This window comes from Lacerta agilis, chromosome 6 (assembly GCF_009819535.1).
Source record: "Lacerta agilis isolate rLacAgi1 chromosome 6, rLacAgi1.pri, whole genome shotgun sequence".
Taxonomy (NCBI): Eukaryota; Metazoa; Chordata; class Lepidosauria; order Squamata; family Lacertidae; genus Lacerta; species Lacerta agilis.
Window position 1 is genome coordinate 63,242,263 of NC_046317.1, and position 21,945 is coordinate 63,264,207.

The window sequence follows — 21,945 nt, forward strand, 5'->3', positions numbered from 1 at the left end:
CTACAACTGTGAGATGATACTACCTAATGCAGGTTCTCTGACCATACAGTCATTTTTTTTCTTTTTCCCTTAAACCACAAGGCAATTTTTATGATAGCTTTGGAGATGTGCTCATATCTGTAGGCTTTTAAATGGTTCCTCTTGCATTTAGATTGTAGGTATGGTTCTTTTTGGGCATGACTCAAACTAGGTTTGCTGAATTTGCTGCAGTCTAAACACATGTGGAATTATTCACAAGATTGGGATACATACAGATTTTGACCACAAAGTGAAAGGAAGACAGTACAAAGTTGTGTTGCAGTGGGGGGGGGGAGTGTCTTCATCCCTAGACACTAGATGATCTATGTTTTTCCTTCTCTGAAATCATTATGAACAAAGATAGATTTTAACTCCTCTTTTTCACACTATCATTTTTATAAGTAAAATAGCCTTTGTCACCTAACTCAAATGATCATTCTTGTTCTTTATAGCCACCCTCAATCAGAATGGAATGAACCTTTCTATATCTAGTCTAACTCTATTAATAGAGTATGATTCAAGATTAAGGAGAAAACTTGTACTTTGCTAGCTGTTAATTATCTTCTTATTAAGTCATTAATTCTGCTCATTTGTCTTTCAGTCTGTTGGCCAACGATTGAGGGGCTCGGCACAGCAAGACAAACCCACAAGCCCCATCTCTCCTTCATTAGCTCCTTATCTTTATTCAAGTTCTCACCTTCCCAGGACAAGTAGATCTGTATCTTCTGATTCTGTGAACCCATCAGACTTCCAAAGCACATCTGTTGCTGACATGGAGAAAAATGGTATTTCCTATTGTAATTACAATATTGTACAAATCTTTTGAGTTTGTTTTTGTACCAGATAGTAACTGTGTAATACTATACTTCATACTTGACCAAGAAAATCCAAGAATATCCAAGGAAAGCTTCTCCCCTCTTAATATATAGCACAATATATTACAATATATAGTATTTGGAATGCTGAATCTTCTTTGTCTGGGTTAACAAAGCCAATATCAACTGCAACCAACCATGCCCTGGGCCCTCTGATCTCTTGCTCTGCCAGCAAAAAGAAGACACCTGTTCACATGATGCTGACAAGAAAAGCACCACTCATATACTCTGTGAAGAAGGAAAGTTTACAGTCTCTCTCACCCCCCCTCCATCTCCTTTATTTTCTTCTCTCTCCCTCCCCCACTTCTCTTACTCCCTCATTTCCTACAACATAAATGTCTCAAATTGACTGTAATTGAGGGGTATGAAAATATGATTTGAAAATAGAGACACCGAATGTACACTTGTTACTTATAGAAAATCTTTTAATAAAAACATTTTTTATAAAAAAGCAATGAAATAACATCTCTAGGAATTTGAGCCCCTCCCGAAGAATCACGTTAATCTCAGTTGAATGTTTCTTTGAGCTAATGCAGGCATAGGCAACCTTCGGCTCTCCAGATGTTTCGGACTACAATTCCCATCATCCCTGACCACTGGTCCTGTTAGCTAGGGATCATGGGAGTTGTAGGCCAAAACATCTGGAGAGCCGAAGGTTGCCTATGCCTGAGCTAATGGCTTCGCATCATATTAAAGTACATCTGCTTTAGGGAGGATCCACTGCTTCGTCTTTGAAATAAAAAAAAATTAATATAAAATGTTGGGTGTTTAGAATGGAAATCTCTAGGTTGGGATTAATTTGCCTTAATTTGAAAATGTTTCCATGGTATTGGTAAATCAATTTACCTGGCTATTTATAACTAAAACTATATTTCTTTGGGCAGAATATGAAGATCAGGATTTGGATGACAGAACTTCAAACAAGCAGTCGGTTAGAGAGAGGAGGCGGCCGAAAGAGAGACGAAGAGGCACAGGGATCTCTTTCTTTACAAAGGATGTAAGTAATGACATTCCTGGTGGAACTGAAGGAGAATGAAAAATTAACCAAGTTGCACATACCAGTTACTAGGGAGGCAAAATCTAAAATGGAAGTGCAAGATCCAACTGTGAAAATGAGAATAATGTTTCAATGCTATTTAAAATGTATATGAGTCAGCAATCACTTTCCTGGCCCTCAAACTCCCAGCTCTTGTTCTGCTAAATATTTTAATGCTCAGATCAGTTCAGTACATAAGGCACACTGGCATACAAACGTTCTTTAAAAATGAAAGTGACCTTCAACAAATGCCTTCCAGTTGCATGAGGCTGCTCATGGACATGAAGCTTTACTGTAACTCATGTGCTAACCATAGTTTACTGTGGTGTGAAGGCACTCTCAATATCCGAATTGACCCTGCTTGTAATATTTTTCAAATACTTTATTTCTTTCTTTTCTAATGATTGCATCCCATGATGATGAAATTCACTGTTTTTCTGTTCTGTTTGACTGAACCAGCAATTTATCTGGTGATGCATGGTTTCAAGGATTAATTATTAGAAGTTTCCAAACTGTATAGTCTTCTACTTTCTGTTAAGATATTTTGTATAGATAGCTATCTTAAAATACTGTGTCTTGCTACCTAAATCTTTCTTACTACAAATATATAGGAAACCAGTGCTTCATTTGAAATGTTCATGATATTATTTCTCCCCCCACCCCTTTTGATTTCCTAGGATGATGAGATGGATGGTAATGAAGAAGTGAAAGAGGACAGGGTAAGTGAACAATCTAAAGCATATATGTGTATTTGTTTGTTCTTGTGAATCTTTGGCCACAGGATAGTTCTCAATTCATTTGCATTTTGAGAATATGTATGTGAAAGTGCACTTTGAAATGTTTTTCTGGAGTTTGTACCTGAATCTAGCAATAGGCCTAGTATTCTTTTCTTGTTGCATTATCATTAAAAGTACCAGTAATAAAATTCTGTAGCTCTTTTCCTTGTTCATTGGACTGTAGGATAGTTTTCAGTGTGTTCAGTGTGTCAAAAGCAAGAGAAAAGTTACTTAGGTTTGTGCTAAAATTCAAGGTGTGCATTGACCACCAAGTTAGGTTTGAACCACAATTCAGTGCTTCAGAAATATGCAAGACTTGATCTGAAGTGCTTTGAGACTGACTGGTTGTGTCAGAATCCAAATTCCAGTTTGGAAAAAGTGAAGCATTGTGCCTCCCCTACTTACTAATAAGAGGAAATCACAAGATGGCTGTAACTTTCCCCCCCTTTGATAGAATTAATGGGTCCCCAAATTATTGTACAAAATTCTACCTGCCTCTTTTATAGTCTGTCAGTCTCGTTATGCTTTCTTTCAGCAGCATTATAGGCAAGCATGTTCCTTTCTACAAAATCACTGGCACAGGGCCATTCTCCACTTATGCCAGGCCCATCCACATCAGTAGTGGAGATAACATTCCCTGAGCAACATGTGAGAAAGAAATGCAAACTTTCCCTAGGCAAAAGAGCAGGTGACCTCATTCTTGATCCTACAGCTAAATTTTGCACAGCATTATTTAATGTTATGGTAGATGAAACAATTGCTCACCTAGGTAACAGGTTTAAGCAAATGTTGCAGTTGAAGAAAAAGTGTGAACTAATAGTTGATGTTAAATATTTGGCTAAATAGGGGAGATGATAACTTTGGAAAGGTCTGCAAAGATTTATCTTTGCTCTTTGAGAGAGATATTGATTCAGCAGAGTTGCTGTCTCAGATCATGATTTTTTTTGTTATATTATCAATCTCTAGAAAAAGGCACAGCTTCATAAGTGTAAATTCAAGGTATTTGTATCAGTTTATGTGTAGTAAACTTCACATTACTCTCACTGTACTTGTGTCTGTTGTGATTAGTGAGAGGACATTTTCAAAGCTGGAACTGATAAAAATTATATGTGCTCTTTTATGTCACAGGATCACTAAGTAGTAGAATTAGCACTGATTTTCAGTTGAACATTTGTAGAGGTTTAGATTACAGTGATTTGATTGTGGACTTTGCTTCCAAGAAGGCTTGAAAAAGTTCATTTCCTTAGGGAAGTAGAGAATTGATTCTGAAATTATTAATAACTGTACCATTGTTTATCAATGAACTGGCTATCCCCAAATCTCTATAAGTTACTCCTACCATGATATCATACAATCTATTTTTTAGGTCAGGTTTTTTTGGGGGGGGGGCAGGGGCTCTTTCTGTTTATGTAAAAGCATCACACATGGAAGTAACAGCTTGTTTCTTTTTGTTTATCATGTGTATTCATGTATTTACAGTGTAGTGTTGATACAATATATGAAGCAATATTCTCCACTCCTGTTGTAATGAAAATCAACCACAATGAATGTATAATGATACATTTAGCCATATTTCCATTGCAGCTTTGTGTATAGACTTAAGTGAAAATTTATGCCTGGCTTTTTTTCATCCCTTTAAGGGACCCCCGAATGACTTTCCCAGGGCCCCCCAAAGCCCCAGGGCCTCCACTGCTTACGGTTCTTGGCCTCATCTGCCCTCACTGCCATTAATCCATTTGGCTATAGTCACACATGGTTTTGTTTATGAACATCCATGATGGCATTGCATCAGACCATCATGACATCACTGACAAAAATCTCATAGGCTGCTGCAGCCAACCACATTAAAGGAAGGATGAGCAAAATGAGGCAGCCCGGGCAAAGGATATGGAAGATGCTGCAGGGAATAGTATCAGAGCAGTGCAAATGTATTAAGAAGAAGTGCCTGAAATGCAGGGACACTTTTTGAAAGTTATTTGATGTCATGTTTTCATAAGTACTGCTGGCTCAGCCAAATATGATTTTGATAAGATTTAATGATTTAGGACATCAATGAATAACCAAATCACTTAGCAGAATTGCCACCAGAGGGAGCATGTTCTGCACTTATCAAAGTATGAAGTGAGAAACTAATAAATTTATGTAAGAACTTCCAGTAAGAGGAATTGGGATTCTTAATAAATTTGGGCTGAAAATTGCTTCTCTTAAAACAAATAATACAGGTGAAACTTGAAAAATTAGAATATCGTGGAAAAGTCCATTTATGTAAGCAATTGTTTTCATTAGCTACTGGAGTTTAATATATGAGATAGACTCATGACATGCAAATCGAGATATGTCAAGCCTTTATTTGTTATAATTGTGATGATTATGGCGTACAGCTGATGAAAACCCCAAAGTTGAAATTGTTAATTTGGGGTTCTTGTCAGCTGTACGCCATAATTATCACAACAAATAAAGGCTTGACATATCTCGCTTTGTATGTCATGAGTCTATCTCATATATTAGTTTCACCTTTTAAGTTGAATTACTGAAAGAAAGGAACCTTTCCATGATATTCTAATTTTTCGAGTTTCACCTGTAGTGCGGCATTTCTTCTTTCAAATAAGCTTGTCAAAGATATTTGATGTTAGAAGTGAGATAAATAAACAACAGTTGGGTAGTCTTGCTGAAATCATTTTTTAATTTTTTTATTTTTGTTGGGAAAAACTCATTTTGAATTTTTTCCTCTAACTGTAATAATTTGGCCAGATGCTGATTTTGTGTGAACCTCATATGGAATTATATGTACTATTAGAAGCCTGCCAGATGGACAGAAAGCTAAGTATTAGCACATGCTCAGAAGCTGGCTTGATTTGAGGGTGGTTTTTGTGTGTGTGTAAAAAAAATGCTACATTGAGGCTGTTATGAAAAGTAAATCTAACTTACCGGTAATCTATTAAAGGTAAACACACTGAAAATGTAAATCTGTAATAGCTTGTTTCAAAAATGTGGAAATGTTGCACGTGTGACCTTCTGCTTGTGCAGTGCTTGATACAATCCAGTTTATAATTCTGTGGTTGCAACAGGTGACATAAAATTTGTAGAGCATCCATCTGCTAAAGCAGGGATGGGGAACCGTTCATCCTCAAAATGTTGTTGGACTCCAGCTCCCAGCATTCCTGACCATTAGCCATGCTAACATGGACTGATGTAAGTTGTAGGCAAGCAGTCTGTGGAGGGTTACATGTTTTCTGTACCTGCAGTAAAGAGCATGCTAGGAATACAAACTGAAACTGGATGTGTTTGGAAATTACGTAGTTGGAATTCACCTGCCCTGTGGCGTGGGTTGCTGATCACCTGATTGGTTCAAATTCACGATCTTAAACTTGTTGGTGTTTTTCTAGTTCTTTTTGAGAATTCAGTGAAATCTCTATGCCAATATTTCAGCTTTAAAGGTGAGTTGCAGACTTGTGCTGATCTCTTGTATATTTAACACTTGCTTTGTTACAAAAGTGCTACACCTACTATTCTCATTGTACACTTAACAGTTCAGCGGAAAGTTTCCCCTCAAATCATGCTGCTACTCCTACAGACCTTCTGTAAAATCTTCCATTCATTTCTCTGCTTTACTGTCATGGTGTTCTCCAAGAGCAAAGTCTTTTATGTCTGCCCACAATAGCTTTTTTGTTTTCTGGGATCTGACTACCTAATATGGTGAGGTATGCCCCAGTCAGACACTGCTACAAGTTCCTTTGAAGCAATGGAGTTTGCTTGGTAGTAATGTTAGGTGAGCCTCTAGCAGACTAATATGGAAGAGCAACCAATAGTGAACAGTAACATGTTGTGCTTTTAACTATTTTTGTAAATAGAACAGTTGTGATGCACAACTCCTTTTTTGGGAATCCAGAGAGCATTGCCTAGAAGGGCATTTTTCATGTTATTTTATTTCCTAGCAGAGAGGCTCTATAGCACTTGGAAAGCTTTCATTCTGGCTTATGTCCATTGCAGTGTGGGAGAAAAGGCAACTTTTAGATTATGATAAAATAAAACATTTAATTATGAAAAATGGTGGGGACATACCTTTGAATTACTAGCTTTCTAATAAAGGACCCTGTGTTCAGAAGTGGATTGTAGGCCTGTTTCCCCCAAACACAGTTGGCAGGATATCAGACTAGTAAGAAGTGAGGACAAAAATGACAGAAAATTCATTGAAGTAGCTGATCTATAGCAGTCCTAATCTATAGCAGTCCTAAACAGAATGGGAAAAACCAGAGATCTGTTCAAGAAAATTGGAGATATGAAAGGAACATTTCGTACAAAGATTACCACAATTAAGGACAAAAGTGGAAAGGACCTAACAGAAGCAGAAGACATCAAGAAGAGGTGGCAAGAATACACAGAGGAACTATACCAGAAAGATATAGAGGTCTCATACACCCCAGGTAGTGTGGTTGCTGACCTTGAGCCAGACATCCTGGAGAGTGAAGTCAAATGGGCCTTAGAAAGCCTTGCTAACAGCAAGGCCAGTGGAAGTGATGATATTCCAGCTGAACTATTTAAAATCCTAAAAGATGATGCTGTTAAGGTGCTACACTCAATATGCCAACAAGTTTGGAAAACTCAGCAGTGGCCAGAGGATTGGAGAAGATCAGTTTACATCCCAATCCCAAAGAAGGGCAGTGCCAAAGAATGCTCTAACTACCGCACAATTGCACTCATTTCACACACTAGCAAGGTTATGCTTAAAATTCTACAAGGCAGGCTTAAGCAGTACGTGGACCGAGAACTCCCAGAAGTGCAAGCTGGATTTCGAAGGGGCAGAGGAACCAGAGACCAAATTGCAAACATGCGCTGCATTATGGAGAAAGCTAGAGAGTTCCAGAAAAACATCTACTTCTGCTTCATTGACTACGCAAAAGCATTTGACTGTGTCGACCACAGCAAACTATGGAAAGTTCTGAAAGAAATGGGAGTGCCTGATCACCTCATCCGTCTCCTGAGAAATCTGTATGTGGGACAAGAAGCTACAGTTAGAACTGGATATGGAATAACTGATTGGTTCAAAATTGGGAAAGGAGTACGACAAGGCTGTATATTGTCTCCCTGCTTATTTAACTTATATGCAGAATTCATCATGCGAAAGGCTGGGCTGGATGAATCCCAAACTGGAATTAAGATTGCCGGAAAAAATATCAACAACCTCAGATATGCTGATGATACAACCTTGATGGCAGAAAGTGAGGAGGAATTGAAGAACCTTTTAATGAGGGTGAAAGAGGAAAGCGCAAAATATGGTCTGAAGCTCAACATAAAAAAAACTAAGATCATGGCCACTGGTCCTATCACCTCCTGGCAAATAGAAGGGGAAGAAATGGAGGCAGTGAGAGATTTCACTTTCTTGGGTTCCATGATCACTGCAGATGGTGACAGCAGTCACGAAATTAGAAGACGCCTGCTTCTTGGGAGAAAAGCAATGACAAACCTAGACAGCATCTTAAAAAGCAAAGACATCACCTTGCCAACAAAGGTCCGTATAGTTAAAGCTATGGTTTTCCCAGTAGTAATGTACGGAAGTGAGAGCTGGACCATAAAGAAGGCTGATCGCCGAAGAATTGATGCTTTTGAATTATGGTGCTGGAGGAGACTCTTGAGAGTCCCATGGACTGCAAGAAGATCAAACCTATCCATTCTCAAGGAAATCGGCCCTGAGTGCTCACTAGAAGGACAGATCCTGAAGTTGAGGCTCCAGTACTTTGGCCACCTCATGAGAAGAGAAGACTCCGTGGAAAAGACCCTGATGTTGGGAAAGATGGAGGGCACAAGGAGAAGGGGACGACAAAGGATGAGATGGTTGGACAGTATTCTCGAAGCTACTAACATGAGTTTGGCCAAACTGCGGGAGGCAGTGAAGGATAGGCGTGCCTGGCGTGCTCTGGTCCATGGGGTCACGAAGAGTCGGACACGACTGAACGACTGAACAACAACAAGCAGTCCTAAACTGAAAGCCATTTATGTATTTAAGTGTAGTTTAGGACTCGTGATCAACCAGGATATGAGGAGTACAGTAAATTAGAATTCTGATATATGGGACCTTTTTTTTACACTAATGTTTCATATGTGTGTACCTGAGTACATTCCCATATTTTGTTCAAGCTTATGCTCAGTCATAGGTGTTGGAAGTCTTCCATGCTATTTTGCAATCATCCTGATGCTGAACTTAACATTGCTGAACTTTAAAGCCAAAAATAAAGCTAAGTGGCACCTGGCTAGTTCTGTTTAAAGGCACCTATCATTTTGGGGCAGAATGTTATTGTAAAAATTGCACACAAGTCTAAAAGTATGTCATATAAAGTAAGGTTGTGTTGGTCTTCATTGCTGCCTGTGAATGAATTATAACTTAAACTCAGAATTGCTGTTGCTGAACCCTTTCCTATCTGGCTCATTACAGTTGGACAGGAATTGAAGTCCAAATGATGGGTGGGAAACAGAAAAAAGATGGTCTAGTTAGTGTTTCCAAATATAATTTGTGGAAGTTGGGCGAGCCTTCTCTACCTCAAACATTCAACCTGATGTACTGTGTCAGACTAATAGCCTCTGTAGCCCCGTCTATTTGGATGATGGCCTGTACTGAGCAAAGCATTTCAAAGTGTTCAGTAGCTGCAAGTCTATGGTGGAGTGGTGTGTCTGTGCTATACCTTCAAAACGGGTTTACTGTGCTATACCTTCAAATGTCCACTGGAGGGGGTAATTTTTTTTGGATGTAAAATCACATTTCTACCTATGAAAGGTGTGGTATATTTGCAATCCAGGTACGCAAGATCACTCCCATATACCCATGGAATGTTGTGTCCAAATTCAAAGAGAACCGGTCAAGCGGTTACGGAGCATTGCGGCTACATCAAGCGACCCATCTTGAACATTTATATATACCGTATTTTTCGCTCCATAGAACGCACCGGACCATAGGGCGCACCTCATTTTTAGAGGAGGAAACAAGGGAAAAAAATATTTTTCTGGTTTTCCTCCTCTAAAAGCCCTTTTTGTGTTTTGTTTTGTTTTTTGAGGATCAGCTAAAAGTTTTGCAGCTTTTTTGTAAAGGGAAAAGCCCTGGCTTTTTTGAGGATCAGCTAAAAGTTTTGCAGCTGTTTTTGCAAAGGCAAAAGGCTTTTTTTAGGATCAGCTAAAAGTTTTGCAGCTTTTTTTGCAAAGGGGGAAAAGCAAAGCTCCTTTTGCAAAGGGGGAAAAGCAAAGAGGAAAAGCCCCATTTTTATGAGGTTTAACTCACATTTCTGAAAAATCTTAAGGAAAGGGAGCCTTTTCTACAGTTTCCAGACAGATAATCTAATCAGCCAGTCACATGTCGCTGGGGAAACAAACAACCTCCCTCTGCAGCACATTCAACAATGGAGGGCGGGGCTGAAAGGGAGCCGGGACTCTTATCTCTCTCCCGATCTCTTGCTGATCAGCTGCTGAGCGGGGTCCTTTCAACACTCCCCTTTCTCTTTGTAAAATAAAAAGCATGATCCTCTTTTGGCACCTGGGCAATTCAGCTCCAGGGACCACCATTCGCTCCATAAGACGCACAGGCATTTCCCCTTACTTTTTAGGAGGAAAAAAGTGCGTCTTATGGAGCAAAAAATACGGTATATAGATGAATCAGTTAATCATTAGAAAGTTGATGGGAGTTTGGCTGCTTTTCAGGATTTTAATACAATAGACATTAATTAGTATTAGGCACATTTCATCCCTAACTCATGATTTACATACATACCTGCCCTCACATCCAGCCTGCTGTTCCAGAACTAATGTGTAGGAATTGCAGCCTGTACCAGAGGAAGTTGCAGTGCCTTCTCAGTAGTCATGCCCACCCTATGGAATTCTCAAAGATGTTAAAGAGATAAATAATTATATGACTTTCCGTAGACATCTGAAGGAAGCCTGTATCAGGACGCTTTTAATGGGCGATGTTCTGTTGTGTTGTTGCTGTTGTTCTGTTTCTGTATATCATTTTGGAAGCCATCCAGAGTTGTTGGGGCAACCCAGTCAGATGGGCTAGGTACAAAATTATTATTATTATTATTATTATTATTATTATTATTATTATTATTATTATTATTTACCAGTCCATGTATATGGTTTAGAATAGCTACAAAGTGCCACCATGAATCCAACAATCTTGTACTGATTACTGAAATCAGACTACCATGTGGACATTCTACCAAGACTCCTCTCATTGTCTTTCAGCCCCAAGAATACAGTGTGGTGATGCAACTACTTTTAATAAAGACTACAGCATCATTAATGGATTGGCAGGGATTTCAGTCCAGTTGGCTTGCAAAGCTCCAAATTCATAACATAATCCAATGACTAACCTGTAAAAAAAGGTTAGTCCAGATTGCTGGGTGTCACATCTGGTTTCCTTGCCACCACAGCCTGCTGTGCAGAAATGTGTTTATCTTGAAGTTGTTTGCAATAGTGATGTTTGGATTTGATGCTGACTTCTATTTATCTCTGTAAATTACACCCAATTCTGTGCGTGCTTTTTGGTCCACAAAATTCCACTGTATTCACTGCGACATTCTTCCTCATAAGACTGCATAGGATGGCATTTTTAGTGGCTTTAGTGGTTTACGTGGTTATAAATTAGAACCTTATATTCTGCCTAAGTTTAAGTGATGGTTATTTTTCAGAAAGCAATTCTGGAAAGCATATCCCTCTTACTAAAACAACATAGTGTGTTCTGGTATTTGACTTATAGGAAACACCTGCTTTGTATTCTCATACTTTCTGAAGTAATGAATACTGTAAAATTTACTCCCTTTTCTTTACTTTGTTTTTGGTTCTTTTGTTTTAATAGATTTGTTTTTAGGTGAATCTCAGTATACCAATACTCTATAGTCATGGTCTTTAGTCCCCCCGTCCCCATAAAGTGGTCAATTTGTACTATAATTTGCTATATAGGTGTATAACTTGGAGTGGGGTGCAGTAATGTGTTGGCCCTCTGTAGAATCTATTTCTTGACATCAAGCCTAGGAAATTGTGGGATGTATCCACTTTGCTAGTCCTTTCTATAAACAGATTACTGTTTTTAGTACATGCACATTCTGTTCCTCTTTAGCCACTCACATTTAAAAGAAACTGGCTGTTTCTAAAAGTTGACGTCTTTAAGTATGATCAAACTTCTGCATGCGCCCAAGTAGGTGATTTTATTGGAGATGAATGAGAATATGTTCTCTGGGTTGCCATCTTTTGCTTCTTCTTTCTTACCAGCTTTATAGATGAACTGATAAAGAACTATGGTCTGAGGCTATCTTTTAGATATGGAAGATTAGCTGGCTTTATAGCAGGCCATATGAACTTTTGGACCCAGTATTTTATTCAACAAGGATAAAGGAGATTGCCTTTAATGATTTATTGTATAGTAGCTGATCAAGGAAGATCTCTGTATTACAGCTGGATTCTTCTGTATTTAATTGCTATGTGGGATCTTCTACTCTAATCCCTTTATTTCCAGGACTTGAGAACCTACTACATAGGCAATAAATCAGCACTCAGTACATTGCAGGCAAAGGGCTTTGCTTGTCTTCCTTTTATGGGAAATCACTGCAGTGTTTTTCATCATGTTTATATCTCAGCCTAGTGCCAATTCTCCCTCCAAAAATTGTTTTACAGTCTCTCTTACAGGACATGATCTTGCCATCATACATTAGAATCAAAGACATTATCCCTGTCATAATCAGGCTTGTGCTTATAACAGTAAAGCAGAATGATAGATTACATGTGGGACCTGCCACAAAGTGCTGCACTGTGGAGTGATCCTGTTGAGGGTTCCAGTCAGCCATGACCTCTTTCAGAATGCAGTACTCCATTCCATTCTCCTGCTTCCTTTATTTCCTGTTTTTTCTTCCCTCCATCAGCCAGCCATCATTTTGTGGCCACTGAGCATGCTTGGCCCTCTTTGGAATTCCCCCACAAGCCTGCTGATAGCCTCCCCTTGTGAATGAATGGTGCTGTCTGAGCTGTCTAAACATCCACATCCATCCCTGAACTTCTGCCACAAAATGTAGTAGTTGGGTTGTAACCAGTGAAATTAGTGAGAAGGATGGTCTGGTCTAGTAAGTTTTAGGGGTGATACTGATTTCACAAACTTTAAGAAGCTCTAGATTGATTTCAGTTCCTTTTTGTCTACATTGCTTTCAGTTCCTTTCTGTTTAAAATATCAGCTGCTCAAAAGGTTTGGACTTTAATTGACAACATGCCACAGCCTAAAACTGAACACTGGCATTAAAGGTTCAGTGTGTTCTAAATTATGCTATCTATTAGCTGTACTTTGTCTTTAAACACAAAGCTCTCCTCCCCCCTACCCCGCCCCAACTCCTTCTAGCAGAGCCTAGCCACTGCTGATTATGAATCACTCCATTGTTCTTGGTATATTGACATAATGTTAGAAAAAAGAAGTGGTGTGTGGAATTTGGAGATCCTTAACTCCACTTTGATGTCAAGTTGGGCTACCTTCAAGTTCTTTTGTATTCTGATACGGCATCTCTTGTCATGAGGTAGGCTACTTGAATACCGGTAATTTTGTTTAGGAACACAAGCAATCATGGAAGAAAAAGCAGAAGTGCAAGATATTTAAAGAAATGAATTAAGGTTGTTTTGAGATATGGGCCAATTATGCAAATAGGTACATTGGCAGCAAAGGGTTGCTTCATATGTGTAAGAGACTAAAAGTAATGTGTGTGGTTATTCTTCTTCTAACTCATTGCAAGAAGCTCTGCCTAAGAAAATAGGATTTAAAGCATCTACTGTTCCCTTTTGTATCTTCAGCTGACTTGCTAATTCGTAGAAATTGTACTTGAATATGATAGTTGCTCTACTAGTTTCTTAATCAGGTTTGGCAAAACTAAATCTTATCAGTTATCTGATTACTCTTTTCACACACACCTCCTTCAGCTGCAGTGTAATAAAAGGTTTTGCCTAAACGTATTTATTCCTACCTTACTGTGGAACTTGAACTTGAACCTAAATTTCAGTCCCTTAACTAATCACATAAATTAGCTTTTACATAATTCTGTAATGCAGAGCCAGGCATTTATACTCAGAAGAATACACAGTAAGTTATCATTGTCAGCCAACATCCCTCTTGCATATTTTCCCAATTAAGTACCTGTATGAGTATTTGTTAATCACAGTCATTATAATGCTACGGGATATTTTCTCGTTCTCAGTTGTATTTTGACTTGGAGATTATTCAAGTGTTCTGAGAACTAAATAATTATCCCTGGTATTCTTGAGTGCTAATTTGCTGAAGGAAAACTTTATTATAGCTTCGCTTTTGAATACTGTTGGAATCCCAAAGAATAGTGCATAGATTATGTATGAGATACAAAATGTATCACACCCAAACCAATTAAGCAAATACCTATACAAAAGTGAATTAGCTTTATAGCTTGTACTGATTAGCTTTTCAGTGTACTTGTTACCATCAGGTTATACTAGCTATACATTCAGCACAAGTGAACCCAATGTATGATAGAGTTAAAAGGAAATTAGAGTTTGCTTGGGCACACCTATCTAGCAACATGTTCATTTTTACTTAGAATTCAAACTTTTAAGAGATTTTTAACTTTCTGCTCCACAAATTTTGACTGCCTGGCAGTGGCCTAAAATGTAAAAAAACAAAACAAAAACACCTTGTTAAAGAAGAAGCCCTAAATCACCCAAACATGCTAGAAAAACTAGTGGCTGGAACTTAGACCTTGCAAGCAAGCTGACTGAATTGTGTTCTGACCTCATACTTCGAAGCCATCTGGGCTTTAGGAACTTTCAGCTTTCTTTCTCCTACAAGTAGCAGCCCAAATCCCAAGTTGAAAGTGAATCTATGCCTTTGGCCTCCCTCCAGCATTCCTCACTGAGCAAGTAAGGATTTGGAATGTCAGAAAATAGCAAGAGGGGAGGGTAGATAGAAGTGTGTGAAGGCGTTCCTAACTTGGAGCATGGAACAAAACACAGTTTCATCTGGACTGCCCCTTTCTGTAGCAGCATTTGTTCCTTATTTGTACTTTCTCCCTAATGATGCAGCCCTGCTCCAGCAACAGAGATCTGCCTCGACAAGGCTGTGGATTAAAAAACTTTTCTGCTAAGGCGTCTTCCTAGCTGGATAAACTAGTAATCTTTAGGCTTTTGCCAATTTTGTTACTGGATTTCTTGCCATCATCGGTTGTTTGGAAATAGTCTGGCTTTGCTGTGTGAAAGCTCTGAACAGAAGAAAATCTTTGGGAAGACCTGAAGGCAGGTTTCGGACCTGACAGTGACATGCTCTAGCACTCTCCTCTGCCAGCAGAAGCTCCTGGGGGTCTGTCTTGTCATGATTAAAGCATTATGGAGAACAGCCCACTGTGACATTTGTTTCTGCAGTCGTCAGCCTGGTGCCTAGAAACTTGTAACTTTGAACACTGGCTAAAATACTATAATTGTCAAACTAGTTTCTTCTTGCTTTAGAAGGCACCACCCAGCTGCACATAGTGAGACAGAGGTGAAGAGTTGGATCTTGTTGCTACTGAGAGGTGACCTGTTGCCTTGCCACCACCCTGAATGGACCATGTCGTCCTTGTATACCAGGAGTAAGGAGTTTACTCGAAACAGAAAGTCTCAGTCTGATTCTCCCCCATCGTCTCCTTCCCCGATTGCAAAGACACTCAGAGTAAGCAAAGAGCTTTTCATTTCTGTGTTATATTGTAACTTGCTAAGGGCTGATTATGTTCACAGATTACTTGTGCCTTTTCCCACTCGAGTCTTTCTGTGTGATTCATTTCTCTTCTGAAGGTGTCCGTGTGAAATAGAGCCTTAGCAAAGCTCTTCTGTAGAAGGAGCCTTCAACAGTATAGTTATGCAGGGTCTTCTCATCTTGCTATAGTTACTGATTCAGGGATTATAAGTAAATCACTTGAATTTGCTTCCTATCTCTTCACAGTGAACAGGAACTGCATTTGCTGAATATTTTTACTAGGAGGGCATAGGCTTTGAAATGAAAATGACGCAAAACCTGAACAGCTTGTTAAACTGCTGAGCACTTCTTATATTTCACAATATTGCTAGCATTTTGAAGTTTGGACATCTGTCTTATCTGTAAAGGGCTGATGGACTATTATGACCTGTAGTACTTTAAAGGTCCAGAAAATAGCCTCTTTGTGAGAGATACTGATTAAGTTGAGATATCCATAGTTCTAGCTGGCATTATTTTTCAAAGTGTCAAGAGTTCCCATTTGTAAGAAAGTATTAAAACCTTCTAAACACAAATTCTTTGAGTTTTCCTGAATCACTCTTACTTCTTTTCTTTTTTTTAAAGTAGCATGAGTCAATTTGAACATTCTTGCCATTTCCGATTACTTAATGGCACATAGAAACATTTCATACTTGTGTTGCCATGTCCAGTAGAAACTTCATACAAATGCAAGTCTGATATTAACACTACTATATCATATTGTAGGTGAGAAATAGTAGGAAGCTGATATAATAATCTAAAGCAGCTGCAATGAATATGTCCTTTCAAAAACTCCAGACGTTTCTTCACATATCAGCAGTCAGCAAAGTGTAGGGAACTGGGTTAGCATTTATGGGAATTCATTTGCTACCTGAATGATGAGCCAGAGAAAGTGGTGAATTTCCCCTTGTCTCTATTCCTTGTTTAGATTTCACTTTGATTTTAAAGCAAACTGGCTTTAGTGAGTCTGCATTATTAGCTGCAGGCAATTAATTGTGATCTGGCACACTGAAAATTATCTTAGTATTTACCAGGACATAAAAGCCTGTTAGATGCTCTTATGATTGTAACTTACTCTGCTTCCAAAGAAGAAAACTGGGAAGTAGCCATATATTCAATTTTAGTAACAGCTCTGCAATACATCTTTGCTGCAACTAAACATAATGCCGAATACCTATTTTACGATGCATGTGTTAATAATACTTGATGCATAAGTGGGTCATTTTGAGAAAAATGTAGAGGTAATTACATGGCATTTTCATGCATTTGGAGTCACAAAGAATACTTTAAGGTAATTTTGGTTAAGGATTAACTTCCTGAGAAACTATGGGGTCAATGGCAACTTTAAAGATTTTGTTTAAAGTTGTAATGCACCTTTCCTAGTGCTCATGTATTAATGGCTAAGCAAAGATCATCTATTTTATTTATCATCCATGGGGATACCTGCTTAGCTTTCCCATCTCTTGCACTACTTCTTCACTTGAACCCACTTTTGCTGTGCTTCACATCTCTCATCCGGCTTCCCCACTCTCACTTTTGTTCTCCTTTGTGACTCTGTAGGTCTCGGGAAGGGATTTGTGACCTTACTCATCCCTTTTCTTCAATTCCGGTTTGAAACACTGGGCGACAGGCATGTAAAGGAGCCATATAGAGAGAGAGACTCCTTTCTGTGCAGTTGATTGCTTAATTGGGCAATTTTCCTCATCTGTCAATTAAACTGCTTATTAGGATCTATTGTTAAGCAATTAAATCACTCCTTCATACTCTGGAGAGCTCTTGTTGTACTGAAACAGTAAACAGGTTAATCAGGCTTCCATCACCTACACACCTTTCACTAGTTTTGTCTTATACAAACACTAGTTCATTTCAAAAAAGTATGCCTCAAGATCCATGAAAGGCTTTTTTTGTATGTGGGACCGAAGCTTGTTCACTTAGGTAATCAGTATGCCCGTTGAGATAACTTAGTATCTTCACAAAATAAACCTGTAATAGATATCAATTGCATGTATATTCTAAGGTGATTCAGTCTTTGTACAACTTCCAGCATTCTGCTTAGCTCTCTGCATGTGAGTCAGTCTCTCAGACAGTTGGCATTTGCATGAAGTTATTGCCGTTCATGCAGCAGGGTAAAGTATACAGAAAGGGAAAAACAGGTTTTCCTCATGCCCTGACTGCCGTATTAGGAGATGTGTAGGAAGGTTCTTCTAGTGCTAATGGAGCAGTCACGCTGATTTTCCTTTGGCTGGTCTTTCCCCGTGGTTTAACTTGTTCGCTTCCAATGAATCTTGACACTTTGCTCTGCTAGTGTTTCTTTGCAGTGCACCTGCTTTCTCTGACTATGTAGAGCTGGTGTATGTATAGTATTTTATTTCAGCAGCATAATGAACTGCAGGTCATTTAGTTCCATTTTCCACTCCACGATTGGAAGACTAGATATTAAATCATGTGCCTTGAAGATCTGAATTGTAGGGAGGTGACAGTTGGCTGGGAAGAGAAGCTAGCAAAAAGGATAGTTTGACCATACAGAGTGGGCATGAATACTTGAATTCATTATCTCATAAGTGTATTCCTATAATACATTATTAGGAGGAGAATAAAACTCTTATTGACAAATTGCATGAACAGGATTCAAGTTGTTTTCTCACAAATGATAAGCCATGGCAGTTGGAGATCATGTTGTTAACTTAGTTAAGTGTCTGTTAGTAGCTACTACCAAGGTGCCAAATTTGTTCTTAGTTGTCTCCCTGCAAAAGTAAAAGTAAAATCTTACTGTACTTTTTAAACCCTGAAACATGATTGTAAGGATCCAGAGGGTTGAACACGACATCCTCTTTTAAGTTTCCTTTCCAGAAGGTTGCCCCACTGCAGAAGCCGAAGTGTGTCTCTAAATATTCCATAATCCAAAAATGCTTCTAAAGGAAAATATTTTAGAGAGGAAATGATACCAATGCATGCATGTTTTTGCCCCCTCTCTGTGTCTACTCTATTTGCGACTACTGATTCCCATGCCTCCTATTTGAACTTTAAAATTTAAAAAACAGTTTGAGGGATTGGGTAGAAGGCAGAAATTTTGTACATGTATAGAATGCTGAAAATGACTTATTTGAGCAGCTTGTCTTTGTACTAAATAGGTTAATAATTCTAAAATACAACTAATATTAATAATAACAGTAAGCCACTATCAGTTCACATTTCAGATACAGTGACCATCGGTAGATGAATCTTAAATTGAATTTAAGTTGATATGAGCCTTTCAGATGGTATGCATGTGAGGTTTACATCTATATTAAATAAACATATTTAATGTTTATTTAACATATTAAATGTTCAGGTGTAGCCATAGGAATCCTGTGGCCCTTGGATGTTGTTGGACTTCATCTCCTGTCATTCCTGATCATTGACCATGCTGTCTGGGGCTGATAGGAATTGGAGTCATCCTGCCTGCCTGGATAGCTCAGTTAGTTAGAGTGTGGTACTGATAATGCTAAGGTTGCAGATTCAATCCATGTATGGCACAGCTGCATATTCCTGCATTGCAGGGGGTTGGACTAGATGATCCTCAGGGTCCCTTTCAACTCTACAGTTCTATGATTCTGTGATTCTATGAACATTATGAGGGCAACAAGTTTACCCCATCTGGATTATGGGGTTCCAGCTGTTCAAAATATTTGGACATGACTTTGGTACTAGAACACCCAGATTCAAATCTTAATGTAGGTGTAGAGATAACTACTGGGATGAAATAATATTGTTTTAATAATAATGGGAACAACAAGGTATTTTGAAAATCTGACTGTCAGGCTTCTCGTAAAAGGACATGATATTGCACATCTGTATATATTATTCACGGCAATATATTAATCTTAAATGTATTAACCTTACCCCATTGTGATGCCTATTGTTCCAAATCACTGAAAACATCCTTTATGAGGGCAGGTGTGGAGGATTCCCTGGTCCTGAATGGGGTAACTGTGCCCCTGAAGGACCAGGTGCGCAGCCTGGGGGTCATTTTGGACTCACAGCTGTCCATGGAAGCGCAGGTTAATTCTGTATCCAGGGCAGCTGTCTACCAGCTCCACCTGGTACGCAGGCTGAGACCCTACCTGCCCGCGGACTGTCTCACCAAGGTGGTGCTTGCTCTGGTTATCTCCCGCTTGGACTACTGCAATGCGCTCTATGTGGGGCTACCTTTGAAGGTGACCCGGAAACTGCAATTAATCCAAAATGTGGCAGCTAGACTGGTGACTGGGAGTGGCCGCTGGGACCACATAACACCGGTCCTGAGAGATCTGCATTGGCTCCCAGTACGTTTCCGAGCACAATTCAAAGTGTTGGTGCTGACCTTTAAAGCCCTAAACGGCCTCGGTCCTGTATACCTGAAGGAGCGTCTCCACCCCCATCATTCAGCCCGGACACTGAGATCCAGCGCAGAGGGCCTTCTGTCGGTTCCCTCACTGCGAGTAGCAAAACTACAGGGAACCAGGCAGAGGGCCTTCTCGGTAGTGGCGCCCGCCCTGTGGAACGCCCTCCCATCACAGGTCAGGGAAATAAACAACTACCTGACATTCAGAAAAAACCTGAAGGCAGCCCTTTTTAGGGAAGTTTTTAATGTTTGATATTTTTGTATTTGATTTCTGTTGGAAGCCGCCCAGAGTGGCTGGGGAAATCCAGCCAGATGGGCGGGGTACAAATAATAAATATTATTATTATTATTATTATGAACCTATTCAGATTCAATATACTGTAATCATTTGAGAAATATCTATTGAAACCAAAATACCTAAATAAGTTAAAACCCTGTGCACCAACAAAATGGCCACTTAGCATATAAGGTATTTCAGATTTTGATTAATTAGTTGTATACCCTGACATTCTACCAAAACTATTTTTATTAAATAATGTTGCATTGAATAATTTGTTTCCTTTGTTGCTCTCTGTCCTGTGCAACATGGCTCCAAGACAATTCCTTTTCTACTAGTATGGTCCATCCATTCAGTTTTTAGTAATAGATAATGCAGAACTCATTTTTACTTATGGGTTTCCCCCCTTTAAGTCATTTTAAGGGAACAATTCTACAACTATAATTGACTTGACATAAGCCAGACCTAGACCTTCAGAGACTTAACATCAAAGTTCTGCACTGAGCTACAGAACAACTGTTAACATTCAAGACAGCCACTAAATAAATCTGGCACACATTTCCAGTATCCTACACTGCTGGAGGCCTGAAGCTCAGTAAGAAGCGTTAATGAATAGCCAACTTTTAGGACTGCCAGTTGTAAAGCTGAGTTTTGTTTGAAGTGCTTTTACACATCAGTTATCCCTTTTTTGTTTTTCATTTTTTTGTGTCATAAAGAAGTAATAAAGACTAACCAAATAGGTGCTGAACGCATAGGGAAACTAGGCTCCATTGACTGACACTTCCTTTTGCTGTGCATCTCATAGCAAATTGAACCAGACTTGAAGGAATGCTTCTCTAGTGTCAACAACGATCTGCCTTTAGTTCAAGAGGCAATTTCCAGCTGCCAGCACTGTATAGCAGAGGGCCTGGTTCTCATGATGTCCATGGCTCTACCTTGGCTCTGAGCTGTGGGCACTTACTTAAAATGTGGTATGCTCATAGTAGACTTACTGAACCTAGACTCCCAGCCTGGCAGAGAATGGCTTTTGAACCTGTGTCCCCAAAGAACCAACCTGAGAGAACATACAATGACTAAAATGTTGCACTACAACAGTATAGTGGCCATCCTCATTAGATTTGATCCACCTTCCAGGAAATGGAAGTGTATTTCATTCTTCTGTAATAAAAAGATATATTCCAGTGGGTGGGATAAAAGAAGGTACAGCCCTATAACCCTTCTCACGATGAACTGAAGAGAGGCCCTGCATCTTCTGTGAATGCCTGCATTTTATTTCCTCTTGATACTGTCTTTCTGGAGAGGTTTAGATTTTATTGTCAGGTGGAATGTTTGCTCAACAGCATTTTTCTTTAAAGTGGTCAAGTAGGTCGGTTTCTGAATTCTGAGCTTTTCTGAAGTTAAATAAAGTTCATCTTGATATTCTGTGTAGCATTGTCTATCTTTAGGTTTGATGCTAATGAAGTGCAGCTGCACAGACCTTGAAGAGGCAGCTGGGGAAACTGAGGCAAAAGACAGAAATAATAAAGCCTTTTAATACCAGTACTACAGTGTTTCAGTCCTATTTGAGTACTGTATTGGAACCATGTGCTAGTCAGATGTAGATGCCAGTTAGAATTACAGAACTTACTTCAAATTAAACAAGTTCTGTTTCTGTTGTGAATACCATAAGCTCTTCAACTAGATGATGAAACTGCCATTCATAACAACTAATCCTTTATGTTCTAGCAAAACCAAACCAAAACAACCAGGGATTTTTCTGTTAAATCCATTGATTTATAGCTCCTGAAAAATCATGCTTTGTGTTAGACATATTGGGGTTATTCAAAGGTTGCTCAGTTACCCTGGGTTATTAATC

At 39.1% G+C, this 21,945-nt stretch overlaps 1 protein-coding gene across 12 annotated transcripts in view; it reads left to right on the forward strand.

Moving 5' to 3' along the window:
• PPP1R12B (protein phosphatase 1 regulatory subunit 12B) overlaps nt 1–21,945 on the forward strand; it is a 105,718-nt gene that overhangs the window by 53,833 nt on the left and 29,940 nt on the right. For 10 of the 12 annotated variants that reach the window (XM_033153076.1, XM_033153074.1, XM_033153079.1 and 7 more), the window contains 3 exons: nt 620–803; nt 1,778–1,890; nt 2,607–2,648. In XM_033153076.1, the coding sequence (XP_033008967.1) occupies nt 620–803; nt 1,778–1,890; nt 2,607–2,648 (339 nt within the window). Of the gene's footprint in view, nt 1–619; nt 804–1,777; nt 1,891–2,606; nt 2,649–15,188; nt 15,391–21,945 lie in introns of those variants that run through there. The other 2 variants (XM_033153084.1, XM_033153086.1) reach the window with 2 other exon arrangements.